Source organism: Apis laboriosa, unplaced genomic scaffold, assembly GCF_014066325.1.
Source record: "Apis laboriosa isolate Shangri-la unplaced genomic scaffold, ASM1406632v1 scaffold5_cov152, whole genome shotgun sequence".
Classification (NCBI taxonomy): Eukaryota; Metazoa; Arthropoda; class Insecta; order Hymenoptera; family Apidae; genus Apis; species Apis laboriosa.
The window spans coordinates 2,770,174-2,783,820 of NW_025223857.1; the positions used below are offsets into that span (position 1 = coordinate 2,770,174).

At 25.9% G+C, this 13,647-nt stretch overlaps 4 protein-coding genes across 6 annotated transcripts; 3 read left to right on the forward strand and 1 right to left on the reverse strand.

Moving 5' to 3' along the window:
- Positions 1-242: 242 nt before the first annotated feature.
- On the forward strand, positions 243-2,008 carry LOC122718093 (mediator of RNA polymerase II transcription subunit 19). 2 transcript variants are annotated; one of them, XM_043942784.1, is made up of 5 exons: positions 243-393; positions 850-1,080; positions 1,193-1,349; positions 1,442-1,541; positions 1,631-2,008. In XM_043942784.1, exons 2-5 carry the CDS (start codon positions 894-896, stop codon positions 1,913-1,915), a joined length of 729 nt encoding a protein of 242 aa, XP_043798719.1. In that variant the 5' UTR covers positions 243-393; positions 850-893; the 3' UTR covers positions 1,916-2,008. The 2 variants fall into 2 exon arrangements, with proteins under 2 accessions (XP_043798719.1, XP_043798720.1); XM_043942785.1 differs by having other exon boundaries at positions 866-1,080.
- Positions 2,009-2,919: 911 nt separating this feature from the next.
- LOC122718008 (RNA-binding protein cabeza-like) lies at positions 2,920-7,920 on the forward strand. 2 transcript variants are annotated; one of them, XM_043942636.1, is made up of 8 exons: positions 2,920-3,045; positions 3,552-3,899; positions 3,988-4,060; positions 5,141-5,172; positions 6,615-6,748; positions 6,837-7,180; positions 7,290-7,544; positions 7,632-7,920. In XM_043942636.1, exons 1-8 carry the CDS (start codon positions 3,033-3,035, stop codon positions 7,669-7,671), a joined length of 1,239 nt encoding a protein of 412 aa, XP_043798571.1. In that variant the 5' UTR covers positions 2,920-3,032; the 3' UTR covers positions 7,672-7,920. The 2 variants fall into 2 exon arrangements, with proteins under 2 accessions (XP_043798571.1, XP_043798572.1); XM_043942637.1 differs by lacking the exons at positions 2,920-3,045; positions 5,141-5,172 and having other exon boundaries at positions 3,568-3,899.
- A 101-nt stretch (positions 7,921-8,021) lies between these two features.
- Positions 8,022-11,017, reverse strand: LOC122718009 (probable Bax inhibitor 1). Its single transcript, XM_043942639.1, has 4 exons — positions 10,858-11,017; positions 8,875-9,176; positions 8,424-8,749; positions 8,022-8,329 (listed from the first exon to the last, which is right to left on the reverse strand). The coding sequence occupies exons 1-4, from the start codon at positions 10,902-10,904 to the stop codon at positions 8,294-8,296; spliced, it is 711 nt and encodes a 236-aa protein (XP_043798574.1). The 5' UTR covers positions 10,905-11,017; the 3' UTR covers positions 8,022-8,293.
- Positions 11,018-11,350: 333 nt separating this feature from the next.
- On the forward strand, positions 11,351-13,606 carry LOC122718030. Its single transcript, XM_043942683.1, has 8 exons — positions 11,351-11,692; positions 11,770-12,001; positions 12,107-12,204; positions 12,264-12,455; positions 12,546-12,673; positions 12,746-12,947; positions 13,021-13,289; positions 13,369-13,606. The coding sequence occupies exons 1-8, from the start codon at positions 11,459-11,461 to the stop codon at positions 13,559-13,561; spliced, it is 1,548 nt and encodes a 515-aa protein (XP_043798618.1). The 5' UTR covers positions 11,351-11,458; the 3' UTR covers positions 13,562-13,606.
- Positions 13,607-13,647: the final 41 nt, after the last annotated feature.

A 13,647-nucleotide genomic window follows, 5' to 3' on the forward strand; every position in this document is an offset into this window, starting at 1 on the left:
TATAAAAAAATATAAATAAATGACAATAAAAATAAATAAAATATAATTTATAATTATTAAATTTTAATTATATCATACTTTAATTTTTTCAAACTTTCCAATTGTGAAACATTTATGCATTTTGCTTGCTTTAGTTTCGTATCTTATTATATGTAGTTCATGGTTTAATTTAGAAACAACTAGATATACAAGTAAGTACAAATTGTGAATCTTTATATATATTATACGACGCGTGAATATGAAAAAATAATGCATAAAAAATTTTTAAGTAGAGCAGTTCTTCGATAAGAGATGAAGAAAGGAGAAACAATATATAACTTAGTGGAAATATATGAAGAAATTATGAATTTAGACAAATTAACACACATGAATTTATATATAATATTTGCATCAGTATGTATATAATTAATTATTATACAACGTAAAATTTTGATTAACTTTTAGTTAATGAAATTTCATTAGTGATAATTATTTCCTTTCATACGAACTGTAACCTATATAAGAAATCAAATAAATAATGAAACAAGATGCTGATAAAACTGTCACTTAATTTATGGAAACCTTATTTAAAAAAATAGATTGCTATGATAATTTAAATATGTAATTTTATTACATATATTTTATAAAATTGAGTTAAAAAAAATTAGAGAATTTTAAACATTTAGCACAATTTATTGTTATCCTTATTATTGCTATGTCGTATATTTATGCATAATAATATAAAAGTTATATGTTTATTGTAGATTTTATTATAATATTAAATTGTATTATAATATTATATTATAGTATATCAATATGAATATATATTGATTAATCAAAACAAAATTTAATTATTATGTTTTTTATTAGAGTCTATTAATTATAGTGAAGGTACCATGAAGTAAAATTAAAGGATGATGATGGGTGATCAGTTTCGTAGCAAAGTGGAACAATACTCACCAAAATCATCACCCAGGGGTGCACGTTCTCCTGTTGTTTCACGTCAAGATTCAACAGGAACTCTTAAAACAACCATTTCCCTGGGCAAAAATCCTTCCATTGTCCATAGTGGACCATTTTACTTGATGAAGGAACCCCCAGGTATATTATCTATCAATAAATTATTTATATGTTACAAATAATTATATAATATCATAATAATCATAAAAAATAATCATAAAACAAATATATAACTTTTATTAAAATTTTTTAGGAGAAAGTGAACTCACAGGGGCAACAAACTTGATGAACTTTTATGGACTACAACATTCTTATAGCAAATTTAGTGGAAAAAAATTAAAAGAACAGCTTTCATCATTTTTACCAAATCTACCTGGAATTATAGACAGACCAGGTCATTTAGATAATAGGTGCATTAATATATACTTTCTGTCTATCATATTTATTATTGCATTTAAAATATCTTGTATTTATTTAAACTTATTACAACTTTCTATTTTAGTTCACTAAGATCTGTGATTGAGAAACCACCAATAGGAGGAAAAGATTTAATACCATTAACCAGTGTTCAATTAGCTGGTTTTCGTCTACATCCTGGACCTGTGAGTAAAAATTCTAACAATTCTAACAAAAAAGATTTATTAATTAAAAAAAAATTTGATAAAAATTAAAAGTCCCTATATTTTTATAGCTACCAGAACAATATCGTTATGTTAATCAAGCTCCACAAAGAAAACACAAAAATAAACATAAAAAGCATAAACACAAACCAGGAGAAGTGCCTAGTGGTCAAGAAGCAACAACAACAGACATTGGTGGTTCAGATACACATGAGAAAAAGCATAAAAAACAAAAAAGACATGATGAAGAAAAAGAAGCTAGGAAAAAACGTAAAAAAGAGAAGAAAAGAAAAAAACAAAAACATAGTCCCGAACATAGTGGTGGTTTAACACCATCTCAGCATTCCAATTCGTGATCTTCAATTTCATCTTTTCTATTTATATCTAACTTTTGACTTAACATCAAAATTTCTGTAGGAATAAATAAATTTATTTTTTTTTGTTAAAAATACATACATGTACAGATGATTATTGTGGAATAGAACTTAAACTAATTTTGATCAAATTTAAAATTATATTATGTTAATTACTTATTTTTATTATTCATGCTTTTTGAAAATTGATACCCAATTTTTTATAACAAAATGTTCATCTTTGTTTTATATCATGTTTGAAAATTTTTTTCTTATAAAACAATATGTTATTGCCATGTACTATAGAATCAATGATGTAGAAATATATTTACAGATATAGTAGATATGAAGTATATATATATATACTATTCTTCAAGATTATTCTTTGAAATAATTAATTATAATTTTTGAATCTAATTTTAAGTGATTTTATAAAAATGTTTCATAATTTCATAAATATAAATTAATTTAGTTCATTAATAAATTAATAGAATATAAGAAATCAGTAGTATAAATGCAGCATATTACTGTGATGTAAATATTATGTAACAAAAAATAGAAGTAAAAAAACGAAATGTATCTAAAATGTTTTTTATGATGATTTTTAAAATGCAATGAAAATTATTCTTAAACAAAACTAAATCATGCATTGAATTAAATATATGTAGAATTATGATACAAAATTAATAAAAAAATCATGAAATAAAATAATTTCTAATTTACCTTTTCTTCCTTACATAATTTTAAAAAAAAAATAAGTTAATTATAAAATTGATTTGAAATAATTTTAATCATGCCACTTTGGCAATTAAAAATTATTAATTAAGAATAACTTATTATTAATTATTAGTTAATAAGTATATTAATAAAATTTTTTAAGAATTATGCATCTTGTTAAAATTTGAATACACAAATATCACTACTATAGTCAAATGATAGTTTAAAATTTAATTAATTAGTGCCGCCATCTATCATAGAAGATTTCCGTCTTGCATAGCCAATATCCGGTAGTGGAATACTTCTGAACTCTGACTGTTCATATTCGTTGGAAAGTCGCTTCGTTCCCGCCATTACGTGCTTTTTCTGCCGTGTAGTAACTTGATTACCGGAGGAGGGCACGATGACGGACACTCGTAAGTATAAAAAAAACTTTAAATTTTTGCATTAAAAACTATGATTCACTTTATAATGATATTAAAGTGATTTTTATCAATCTAAAGAAGTATTTTTCAATTTCAAAACTTCTTCTAACTTATGCTATAATTCATTATATTGCCACGTTTAATACTTTTTTCAACCATTTTACTTAATTTATAATATACTATTAAATTGTTACCAAATTTAAATATAAAAATTTAATCATATAAAAAACTGATTTAAAATAAAAATCGTGACGTTCTTTACTTTCGTACATCTTTGCATAAACTTATTGATCGGCATCCCAAGCGTCTCGTCCTCCTTTTTTACTCCATTTTGTATAATTTAATATTTTTACATTTAATGAATTTTATATCATTATTGAATTTTTGTAATATTTCAATGTAATAATATAATATTATTTATATTTTTTTTTTATGAAATAATTAGAATTTTATATTAAATTCTATATAATATTTCATATTTTTTATATATGTTTTAGAATACTCAAATTATCAACAACAGGGGTACAATCAGTACAGTCAGCCACCACCTTCTGGTGGTCAGGATACTTCGTATCCACCACCTTCTAGCGGTGGTGGTGGTGGCTACAATCAATATAGTCAACCACCACCAAATAGTGGCAGCAATTATGGCAGTTACAACAGTTACAATTCCAGCGGTGGTCCAGACTACAATCAATCACAAGGTCAAAATAGTTACAACCAAAATAGTTATGGCAGTGGAGGCGGTTCTGGAAATAGTGGCAGTAGCAATTATGGTGGAAATTATGGGCATGGAGGTGGAGGAAGTGGCTATCGTAATAATTCTGGTGGAGGTTATGGTGGAGGTATTGTAAAATATTTTAAAATTTTAAGTAAATCCTTAAAGCATATTATTATTATATATTATTATATAAATAATATATATATATTTAGGTCAAGGAGGAGGTGGTAGCAGTAGATATGGAGATCGTGGGGGATACAATGACCGCTCTGGCGGTAGTTACAAGTAAGTTTATTTTTCGTATTATTTATATATAAAAATATAATAAAGCGAAAAGAACTTATAAGGTCAATAAGAATTTTAATCATATATCAACAATATTAATCAGTGAAGAGGTAAATATATTCATTGAAGTAATAAAGGTATGAAATGCAATTCTTATGAGTAATGAAAACTTGTTGTCTCTTTGCAAATGGTTTTATGCCCATTGGGCGTTAATATGTTTGAAGTGTGCCTACAGGTTTAACACAGATATAACTGGTAAAGGTAAAAACAGGTTGTATGTGACAAATGACGTAAAATGGTTATAATGTCTGGTAATATTGATTCTATACTATTACAATAAGTGGTAATATGATGTGTTATATATAATGGTTTTGTATTAATTATACCTGTAAAGCGGTTTATACTGCCACTGGGGCCACTGTTGTCTGAATAGTACTATTTAGGGTTATTGAAATCGACTAGACAATTAAAAGACGTTTAAAGTTTTTTATAAGTATATAATGTTATTAAGACATAGTATTATTATACAAGTTGAAGTTTCATTAAATATATTGATGTTTCTTTAATACATTTTGTCTATTTTCGCAATAGGATATTAGTGTTATACTAACATCATAATTCATCGAATATGATTGATAATTTTTTATTCCAATTTTTACTCTACTGGTTTTATTATATATATGTATATATATATATATATGCTTGAAATATTAATTAATAGTGATTTCTTGTCAATAAGTTCTCAGATAGAAGATTCGTGTACATTCGACGTGAATAGGATAATCTTTTATACAGGATTATCTTTTATACAGGATTGTCTTGACCAATTTATTTCTCGCAAAGTTATCAATAATAGCTATGCAGAGAAAGCGCATAATTTTTGCATGCTGGACGTAACAGACTAACATGACGATATACGTGACTTACCTTTAGTATTAAGTAATATAGTGACCACAGACATTTAGACAGTAGGTACATCAAGAAGAGAGGTGGCGAGCAGCATTTGATTCGCCATGCATCGATCGATCGATCAGTCTGTCCATGAGTCAACTCATTGGTATATCTGCTTCTGTGTTTTAGCAGTGGCGGTGGCCGTGGTGGTTATAACAAAGGTAAATGCACCAGACTGTCTGTACTAGTCTGGTGCTATTCAAGCTTTCACTCTAATATTTAAAATCTAAATACTCGGTTACTCGTATTATATGAAAGGGCTGCTATGCAACATTGTTAGGGGGATTTATTTTTTTTCTGGCAACTAATATTTTGCCAGAATTTAATAATAATTCTAAAAAAAGGTGTAAATACATGATGATGTTATTGTAGCATCATAAAGGTTGTTTTAATCACCACTTGCTTTTTTTCAATAAATAAGAGTGAATTTTTTATATGTTTTTAATAGTATTAAATTTTTTATCAGAAAGTTATATAAATTATATTACATTAAATAAAAAATTTTATTTAGAATAAAGATATATTTTAAATTAAAAAAATTAAATTTTATTTTTTCACATATAGAGACATAAAACAAATTGTTTCAAAAAAAAAGTTTTAAAAAATGTAAGATATTTTTTATTTTTAATCAGCATTTGTGCTGCTCATACTTCATTGTGTTAATATTTTAAAATATATCACAGGATATAATTTTAAGTATATATAAAAGGCAGCTGGTGAATTAAGTATTTACCTATCCCTAATCAGTCAAGGCTTTCCCAAATGTACAATATAGAGAAATGGTAAGAATAAAAATAATGTTGCAGCCCTTTTGTATGTTAAGCTGCAACCTTGTGTTCTCTTCATATTGTTATATACTACTAAGAATGTTAGGCCAATGAATACTAATACTTTTGTTACTATGCGGGTCAAAGAGATATCTTTGAATTATAATTTTATGCAAGGTATTTTGAATATATGTACAATAATAGATGTGATAATTAAAAAAAATTAGTCAATTAAGAAAGCTCAAATATCAAGAAAGGTTTATCATTTATAGGCAAGATAAAATTGATGAATATATTCAGAAAACTAAAACTAGTATCAAAATAAGTGTATGTTTTTAAACATATATAATTACAAAATTTCTGGTATAAAAAAATATTTTTTTTCATTAAAAAGGCATTATTTGTGGATAATGGTTATTAAAGAAAATAAAAGTTATTACATTTTTATTAGAATAAGTAATAACTTTTAAATATATTGGTATACTTCAAGAAGAAAGAGAAACATAGTATTTAATTGCTTCAAACAATAATGCTTATGTCTATCTCTATCTATTTTAAAATTATCTTGAATATGAATTGCGGATATATTGGGAAAGGTGTTCATATGGGATTTTCTTATAACTCAAAGAACCGCAATATATTAAAATTCCAAATGGTTTGCAAAATTTTATTCCTCCAAGGTGTACTGTGTTATTAGTTGTTTTTAACCCGATACAAAAGTTTTCCACTTGTTAGTTTAGATTTGAGTAGGTTTAGGGACAGTAGATTTGCAAGTATTATTCCTTACCTCAAGGAGTACCATGTTAAACAAAATATTAATTCCTATCCTATTACAGGGGGCTATGGTGACCGTGGTGGTGGCAACGATGGAATGGTTACACAAGAAGATACTATTTTTGTATCTGGTATGGATCCTTCAATTTCAGAAGAAGAAATTTGTCAACATTTTGGAGCTATAGGTATAATCAAAGTAAGTTATTTTATTATTTATATATTATAAAAGATATATAAATAAAATTTATTATTTAAACATTGTATGTTTTTGAATATATATATAGCATGATAAGCGAACAGGAAAACCTAAAGTATGGATGTATAAAGATAAAAACACTGGTAAATCAAAGGGCGAAGCAACTGTAACTTATGATGATCAAAATGCTGCACGTTCTGCAATAGATTGGTTTGATGGGAAAGAATTTAAAGGCAAGAAAATAAGAGTACAAATTGCCCAACACAAAAGCAATTGGCAGGGTAATCGAAGTGGTGGAAGTCGTGGTGGTGGTGGCCGAGGTCGTGGAAGTGGTGGTTTTGGAAGCCGTGGAGGTGGCGGTGACAGAGATGATCATCATCGTGGTGGTGGTGACGATCGTCGCGATGGAGGTGGTCGAGGAGGAGATTGGAGGTATAATTTTGATTTTATCTATATAATAATCTTACATTTATACTTACTATATTATATTTATATTAAAAATGAAATATTTTATGAAAAACTGTTTTATGTAAATAAATAGATGTCCCAATCCAGAATGTGGTAATACAAATTTTGCTTGGAGGGATCAATGTAATCTTTGTAAAAGTCTAAAACCAGAAGGTGCTGGTGGCAGTGGTAGTGGAAGAGGCAATCGTGGTGGCGATCGGGGTGGCCGAGGAGGTTTCAGAAGTGATAGAGGTGGACGGGGTGGTGATAGAGGTGGTCGAGGAGGTTTCCGTGGTGGAGATAGGGGAGGAAGAGGTGGTCGAGGTGGTCCGATGAGAGGTGGTGGAGGGTTGGTTTCATATATATAATAACATTATTTAAATTAAATATGTAAATAATAAGTAATCATTATTTTTTTTTTTTTCTTTTATTTCAGCCGAGGAGATAGAGACAGGGATCGTCAGCGGCCGTATTAGGCACAATTTAAAAAGTGATTAAATCACTTATTGATGTATTGTACACAGTTTGTACACAATTTCAACGTATGTAAATTTTTCATGACCATGTGTTAAACTCACTATCATCGATTTGTTTTCTCATAATTTTTTATATTCACGAAAATCGATGCGTAACATGTAATTTTTGTTTTATATGCACATGTAAATGATAATCATATGTGTAAAGTTACATTTTAATAAATAAGACTTCAATCCTGTAACATCAAATTTTTTACATTTAATAATTTTTTATATTTAAGAATATCCTTAAATTTATAGAAAAGAAACCAGAAACGCTGGGAAATTTTGTTTATTGAAAGATAAAAATATAGTACAATAAATTTATATCTATTTATGTATACATGTATATAAATCTAATAGATAATTGAAAAAAGAAATGATAACTAAGTAATTCGAAATAAATACATTGCGTTTTTACAGTTAACGCATGCCTAAAAATTTTCCGAATAATAAGCTGTATTGTTTAAATTCATTTTATCATGGTACATATACGGCTTACATATGGATAGATAAGATGAAGACCTCTAGTTTATGGATTTACTTGAATGGTATGATATTTTACAGCTTTTTTTACTTTCATTTAATCTCTGCGTTTACGTTGATCTTTCGACATTTCCTGTAATGAACATTATAAATATTAATAAATTTAATATATTCATTATATTTCATAATATATAAAATAATATTTCTATATAATTATTAATTTTTACCTTTTGTGTAAGAATTATGACGAGGTAGCGGAAAATACCGATGAAATCTACGAATAGATCTAAGGAGTGTAGGATGAAATCTTTGCTACCAATATGGAATTTTTCAATGATTAATTGTGTATCATAAATAACAAAACCACACATCAAAAATAGACCAATGTATAAATGGGCTTGGTAAAATAGAGACCAACGTAAAAAGAGATTGACGAATGAAAATAAAACCATAATATTTAGCAAGCTAATTAAGGTACCACCAAGATACAACCAACGTCCTCTTTCAGCCAAAAGAGAAGAAATACTGAATGATACAAATATAATAGTTGTTCCTAGAAAAATAATTATATTACTAAAAATTAAGAGAATTTCGTAACTTACATCACATTTTAATCTTCCATTATTATTATTATTATCTTTCACATTTAAAAAATAAATTTATATTGTTATCATTTACCTATCAAAGCAGTTACTATAATACTTGGATTAACATTCATAACTAATTGAAGTAATGGACCCAGGCCAAGTCCAGAGAAGAATGCAAATCCCAGAAGATAGCTAAGACGTAATTTTTGATTTTTTCCATTGTCTGATGTGCTGACTAAGGCAAAGAGAAGACCCAATGTACCAAGAGTTGTTAGGAAATTAGCTTGTAAAAGCTCTGAGAACATGTGAATGTAAACTCCTGCAGCAGCTGATAATGTTGACATGGACAGACATCCATAGACATTTTTCAAATGTTGTCTAACAGGAGGTTCCCTATAATTATAAATTATAAATATTATTTTCTTACATATATTTAAGATATTCTCATTAGGAAAAGTTAAAAAATTTTTATTTTTAAAGTACAAACTATTTATATAAAGCACAAACAAGTACTTACTATTTTTCAAAGTACAAACATTTTAAAAATATATAACCGATATCATAGTAATTTAGTTTGTAAGAATGCATGTATGTGAATGTATATACAATTTTAAATATATAAAAATTTAAATAATTTAAATAGAAAAAATATTAATTATAGATATATACATAGAAAATAAAGATAAAATTTAAATTTGTTGATCTTTATATCAAAATGTATATTATGCAAAATTTTTTTATAAAAATTTTTAATTTCATAGCAATTTACATAATATTCAATGAAAGATTATTTTACAAATATGTCTGAAATGAGGATGCGCATTGATCAGTAAACGATTGTATTTATTCAGGTAAGAGATAAGAAATGGACAGATAGTTATACGACGCGGTAAAAATAGCAAATCGGTTATCTATGACTTTTAATAAAAAATTTCATACAAATATATCGATGTATATATTAAAACATGTTGCAAAACATTAATGTGCTTTTCTCGGAATAATGTTTCCCAAATTGGTTGCCATGATTTTTCGATAAGAGTTAACCAATCTCTTTCAAATTTTACACGTAAAATAAATATCTATATATCTTTCATAGTATTTATTCATTATTAACATTAATTTTTTTTTAATGAAGTACTTTTCATGGAACTTTTATGTTAAAATCAATATTTTTTGTTTTATTCCATCAAGATAATATTGCATAATTGTGTAGTTTACAATTATCTTCGATTTTCCTGTTCTAAGTAAATACAATAATGTGAAATCGTGAAGCAACCATTAAAAATATATTATAAATAATATGTAATATATATTAGAAATAATATATAATTTTATCAATGTAAAATTAAATTGCATTAAAAATTTTATATTTTCTTGCTATCTTTTCTTTCTATATAAATAAATACTATATATATAAATACTACATATAAAATTTTCAATTTTTTTTACTAATATTTTTTTTTAAAGATAACTAAAAATTAAGAATAAGTTCTTCAAATAGCAATACCTTTCTTCCCTATATCTGTTTTATAAAAGTAACAACATAATAATTAAGTTATTAAAAAAAGAAATAAGACTTAAAAGAGAAATCAAAATATAAAAGAAAATAATTAAACTGTGAAAATATAATTTTATAAAACGTAATTATTTAAACGTATTAAACGTATTTAATGTATTTGTAACACGTCATGCATATTAAATTCTCGAATAAAAAGTTTCAGTACATAAAATATTCAGATTAATGAAGTTCTAGAATCTACGTTATGTATTTGAAGGACATATAATATATCAATAACGCAGATAAAGGAAAACGCATATCACGATAAATAATTTTATTCAAAGATATATAGGAAGAAAGATTTATCATTTTTATCAAATGAAAAATTTTTTTAGTAACTTCCGAGTTACATCATCATGAATTATTGTATATAAATCTGAATATAAATATAAACAATAATAATATACCGGTAAATTAGGACATATGATAAAATTAAAATAATATATCTACAATATCGATAAAAATGTCATTTCATCATATAAATTTCCATCATTACTCGACAAAAAAAATACTTACAATTTCTTATGGAAAGAGTTCACAAACATATTTAACACTGCTGCCATAATTTCGTTGCTTTACAAATTACCGGAATCAATATAATTCTCTAAGCACTATTGTTTTCCAAGTAATGTTCTTGTACAAACTGAGAATAATCATAAACTCTTGAAGCAGTCTCCTTTCCGTGGACACGTCAGTGATATTTCTGTGCGTAAATTTCGTCGACACTTCCGATTGGTCGACGTGCCCCTTGAAATTTTACGAAACGTCAGCTTTCACGTGACAATGATAGACAATAAATTGTTACGTAAAATAGACAAGGAAAAAAGAAAACTTTATGTGACTAATAGCGTCATCTTTTGGATAAAATTATAATTTCTAATTTTTATAGTTATGAAAATATAGATTGATATTGATACTATAATAATTCGTTTTTAATATTTAAAAATTTAATAAATCATATTGATATTTTTTATTAAGATATGCTTTTTATTTAATAATATTGAAATATTTTAAATTAGAATTAAAAAAATTATAATGTGGTACAATTTTCATTTTGTCAGCCATATTGTTTTAAAATCATTGTAAATGAAAAATTTATATTTTTTAATTCGAAATCATGAAAGAAATGTTAACAAATCAAACTGGTTCAGGATATAATAATTCTTTCGTTAATAATAATAATAATAATGGAGATTCCAATAATACAACTGATAATACAAGGAGATATGCTGTTCTTAGTACAGATTGGATATCTTCAATTGGAGAAGAACTTGGAATGTATCCCTTGCCAGATTCTTTATTAAAAAGACTTGCAGAAGATGCCTCATATCGACTTAGAGAAGTTCTATATGTATAATTATTATTATATTTACCTTTAAAAATTATATATTTAATATTATAATGAAACTAATTAAAATTAATTTTTAGAAATGCGTAACAAGATTGAAACATAGCAAAAGGAAACGCTTAACATCTATGGATGTAAATGCTGTAATTACTAATTTATGTGATGTAGATCCAATATTAGGTGCACCAGAATCTATGCCAGAATATCATACTGAAGCAAAAGTTTTTGTTCCTAATGAACGAATTATTAATTTAGTACAAAAAGTAAATGATCCATTTAGTATATCACAGAACAATGTACCTTTTATTCAAGGTATTCTTATTTATATTTTATTTAATGTTTTTTTATATATACATTAATTTGATCATATTAATATTATTTGTAATTTATTAATGATATATTTGATATTTTTCATAGAATCTGAAATATGTGATATAAGACTTACAGAAACACGAAATAATTATGCAAAACGTGCATTAAAAACATTATTCAATGGATCTCAAAAAACATTTCAGGTAGAGTAAATTTAATTTATATGATATTTTTCATAAATTATAAAAAAAATAATTAATAGGTTTTAATTAATGATTGTTCTACTAATGCTCATTTGAGTGGAGAAGGTGTAGTAGACAAATTAATGTCTATTGCTAGATTTATAATAATTTCAAATAATGTACAATATACAAGAGTATCCACGAGGACATGTCAACTTATTATTGCAATTGCAAGCAATAGTGAAGCTATTTATCCATATCATTTAACTTCGGTAATATCAGCAATAAGATCATATGAATTCTTCTAAATGATCTATGAAAAAATTAGGTATTTTAAGATCTTTAATATTTTTTTATTATAGGTCAATAAATTAACTGAATTGCTATTGGAATTACTTTTAGGGCAAAATTTTATAAATCCAAATCTTGAAGCACTTTTAAAAACATGCATATTAAAATTAATGCTTCGATGGCCTTCTACTGCTGATAAGTAAATAAATATTGTACATTTAATATATTAACATTTATTAATAATTCTAAAATCGATCTTTGATGTTAAAAGATACATCCCCACACTGGAGAATGTGCTTTTAAAAGAAGATAAAGAGAATATAGATGGTAGTAAGAAAAAAATATTAGCTATGGAACTACTGGCTAGCATTCAACCTTTAATACTTTTTCAACAAGAGTTACAATCTCCACTTTCAGTGCATTCTGTTTTAAAATATGCCTTACCTAGTTCTATTTTATGGCAAAAAATAGCTGTAAGCTAATTTTAAAATATATTTTTTTTATATTACTTTTCTTCAATAATAATGTAAATAATTTTAATTATAGCTTACTATTTGTGCCCTTTTAAAATCACAAGCTCACATTATAAACATTGAAGTTTTCATGGAACATTATGGAGATTCTTTATTACCATATTTACCATTTCAATATAAGAGTACAATAAATGAAAATAAAAAGCCTGCTCCTCTTCCTATTACTATTAAAAGTAAGGTAAAATATGTTAATGTTAGGCCAGTAATAAGTAATCGGCTATTATGGGATCGACAAACAGCATTTCCTGATTCTACATTGCGAGGTCCACGTCGAGAAATAAGGTATGAAACCATATATATCATTTAAATTATAAATGAAATTGTTTTATGTATTTTTTTTTTTTTTGTAATACAATTTTAGATTTGCATTCGCTGGTGGACGACCGGTACCTCCAAGTAATTTAAGACGTGTTAGTTTAAGAGCAAATTATCAAATTTTAAGAAGCGAATTACAAGCAACACTTGCTCTTGTAGCTTCACGAAGATTATTAGTACTTAAAGATAAAAAAAAAAGGCCTTTTAATACTTATAATTTATTGTATGGTTATTTATAAATTTAAACATAGATGTATATAATTTAAATAACAATTTTAGATTCACATTTGGATTTTTTTTTACATAACAAACAAAATTTTTTTAA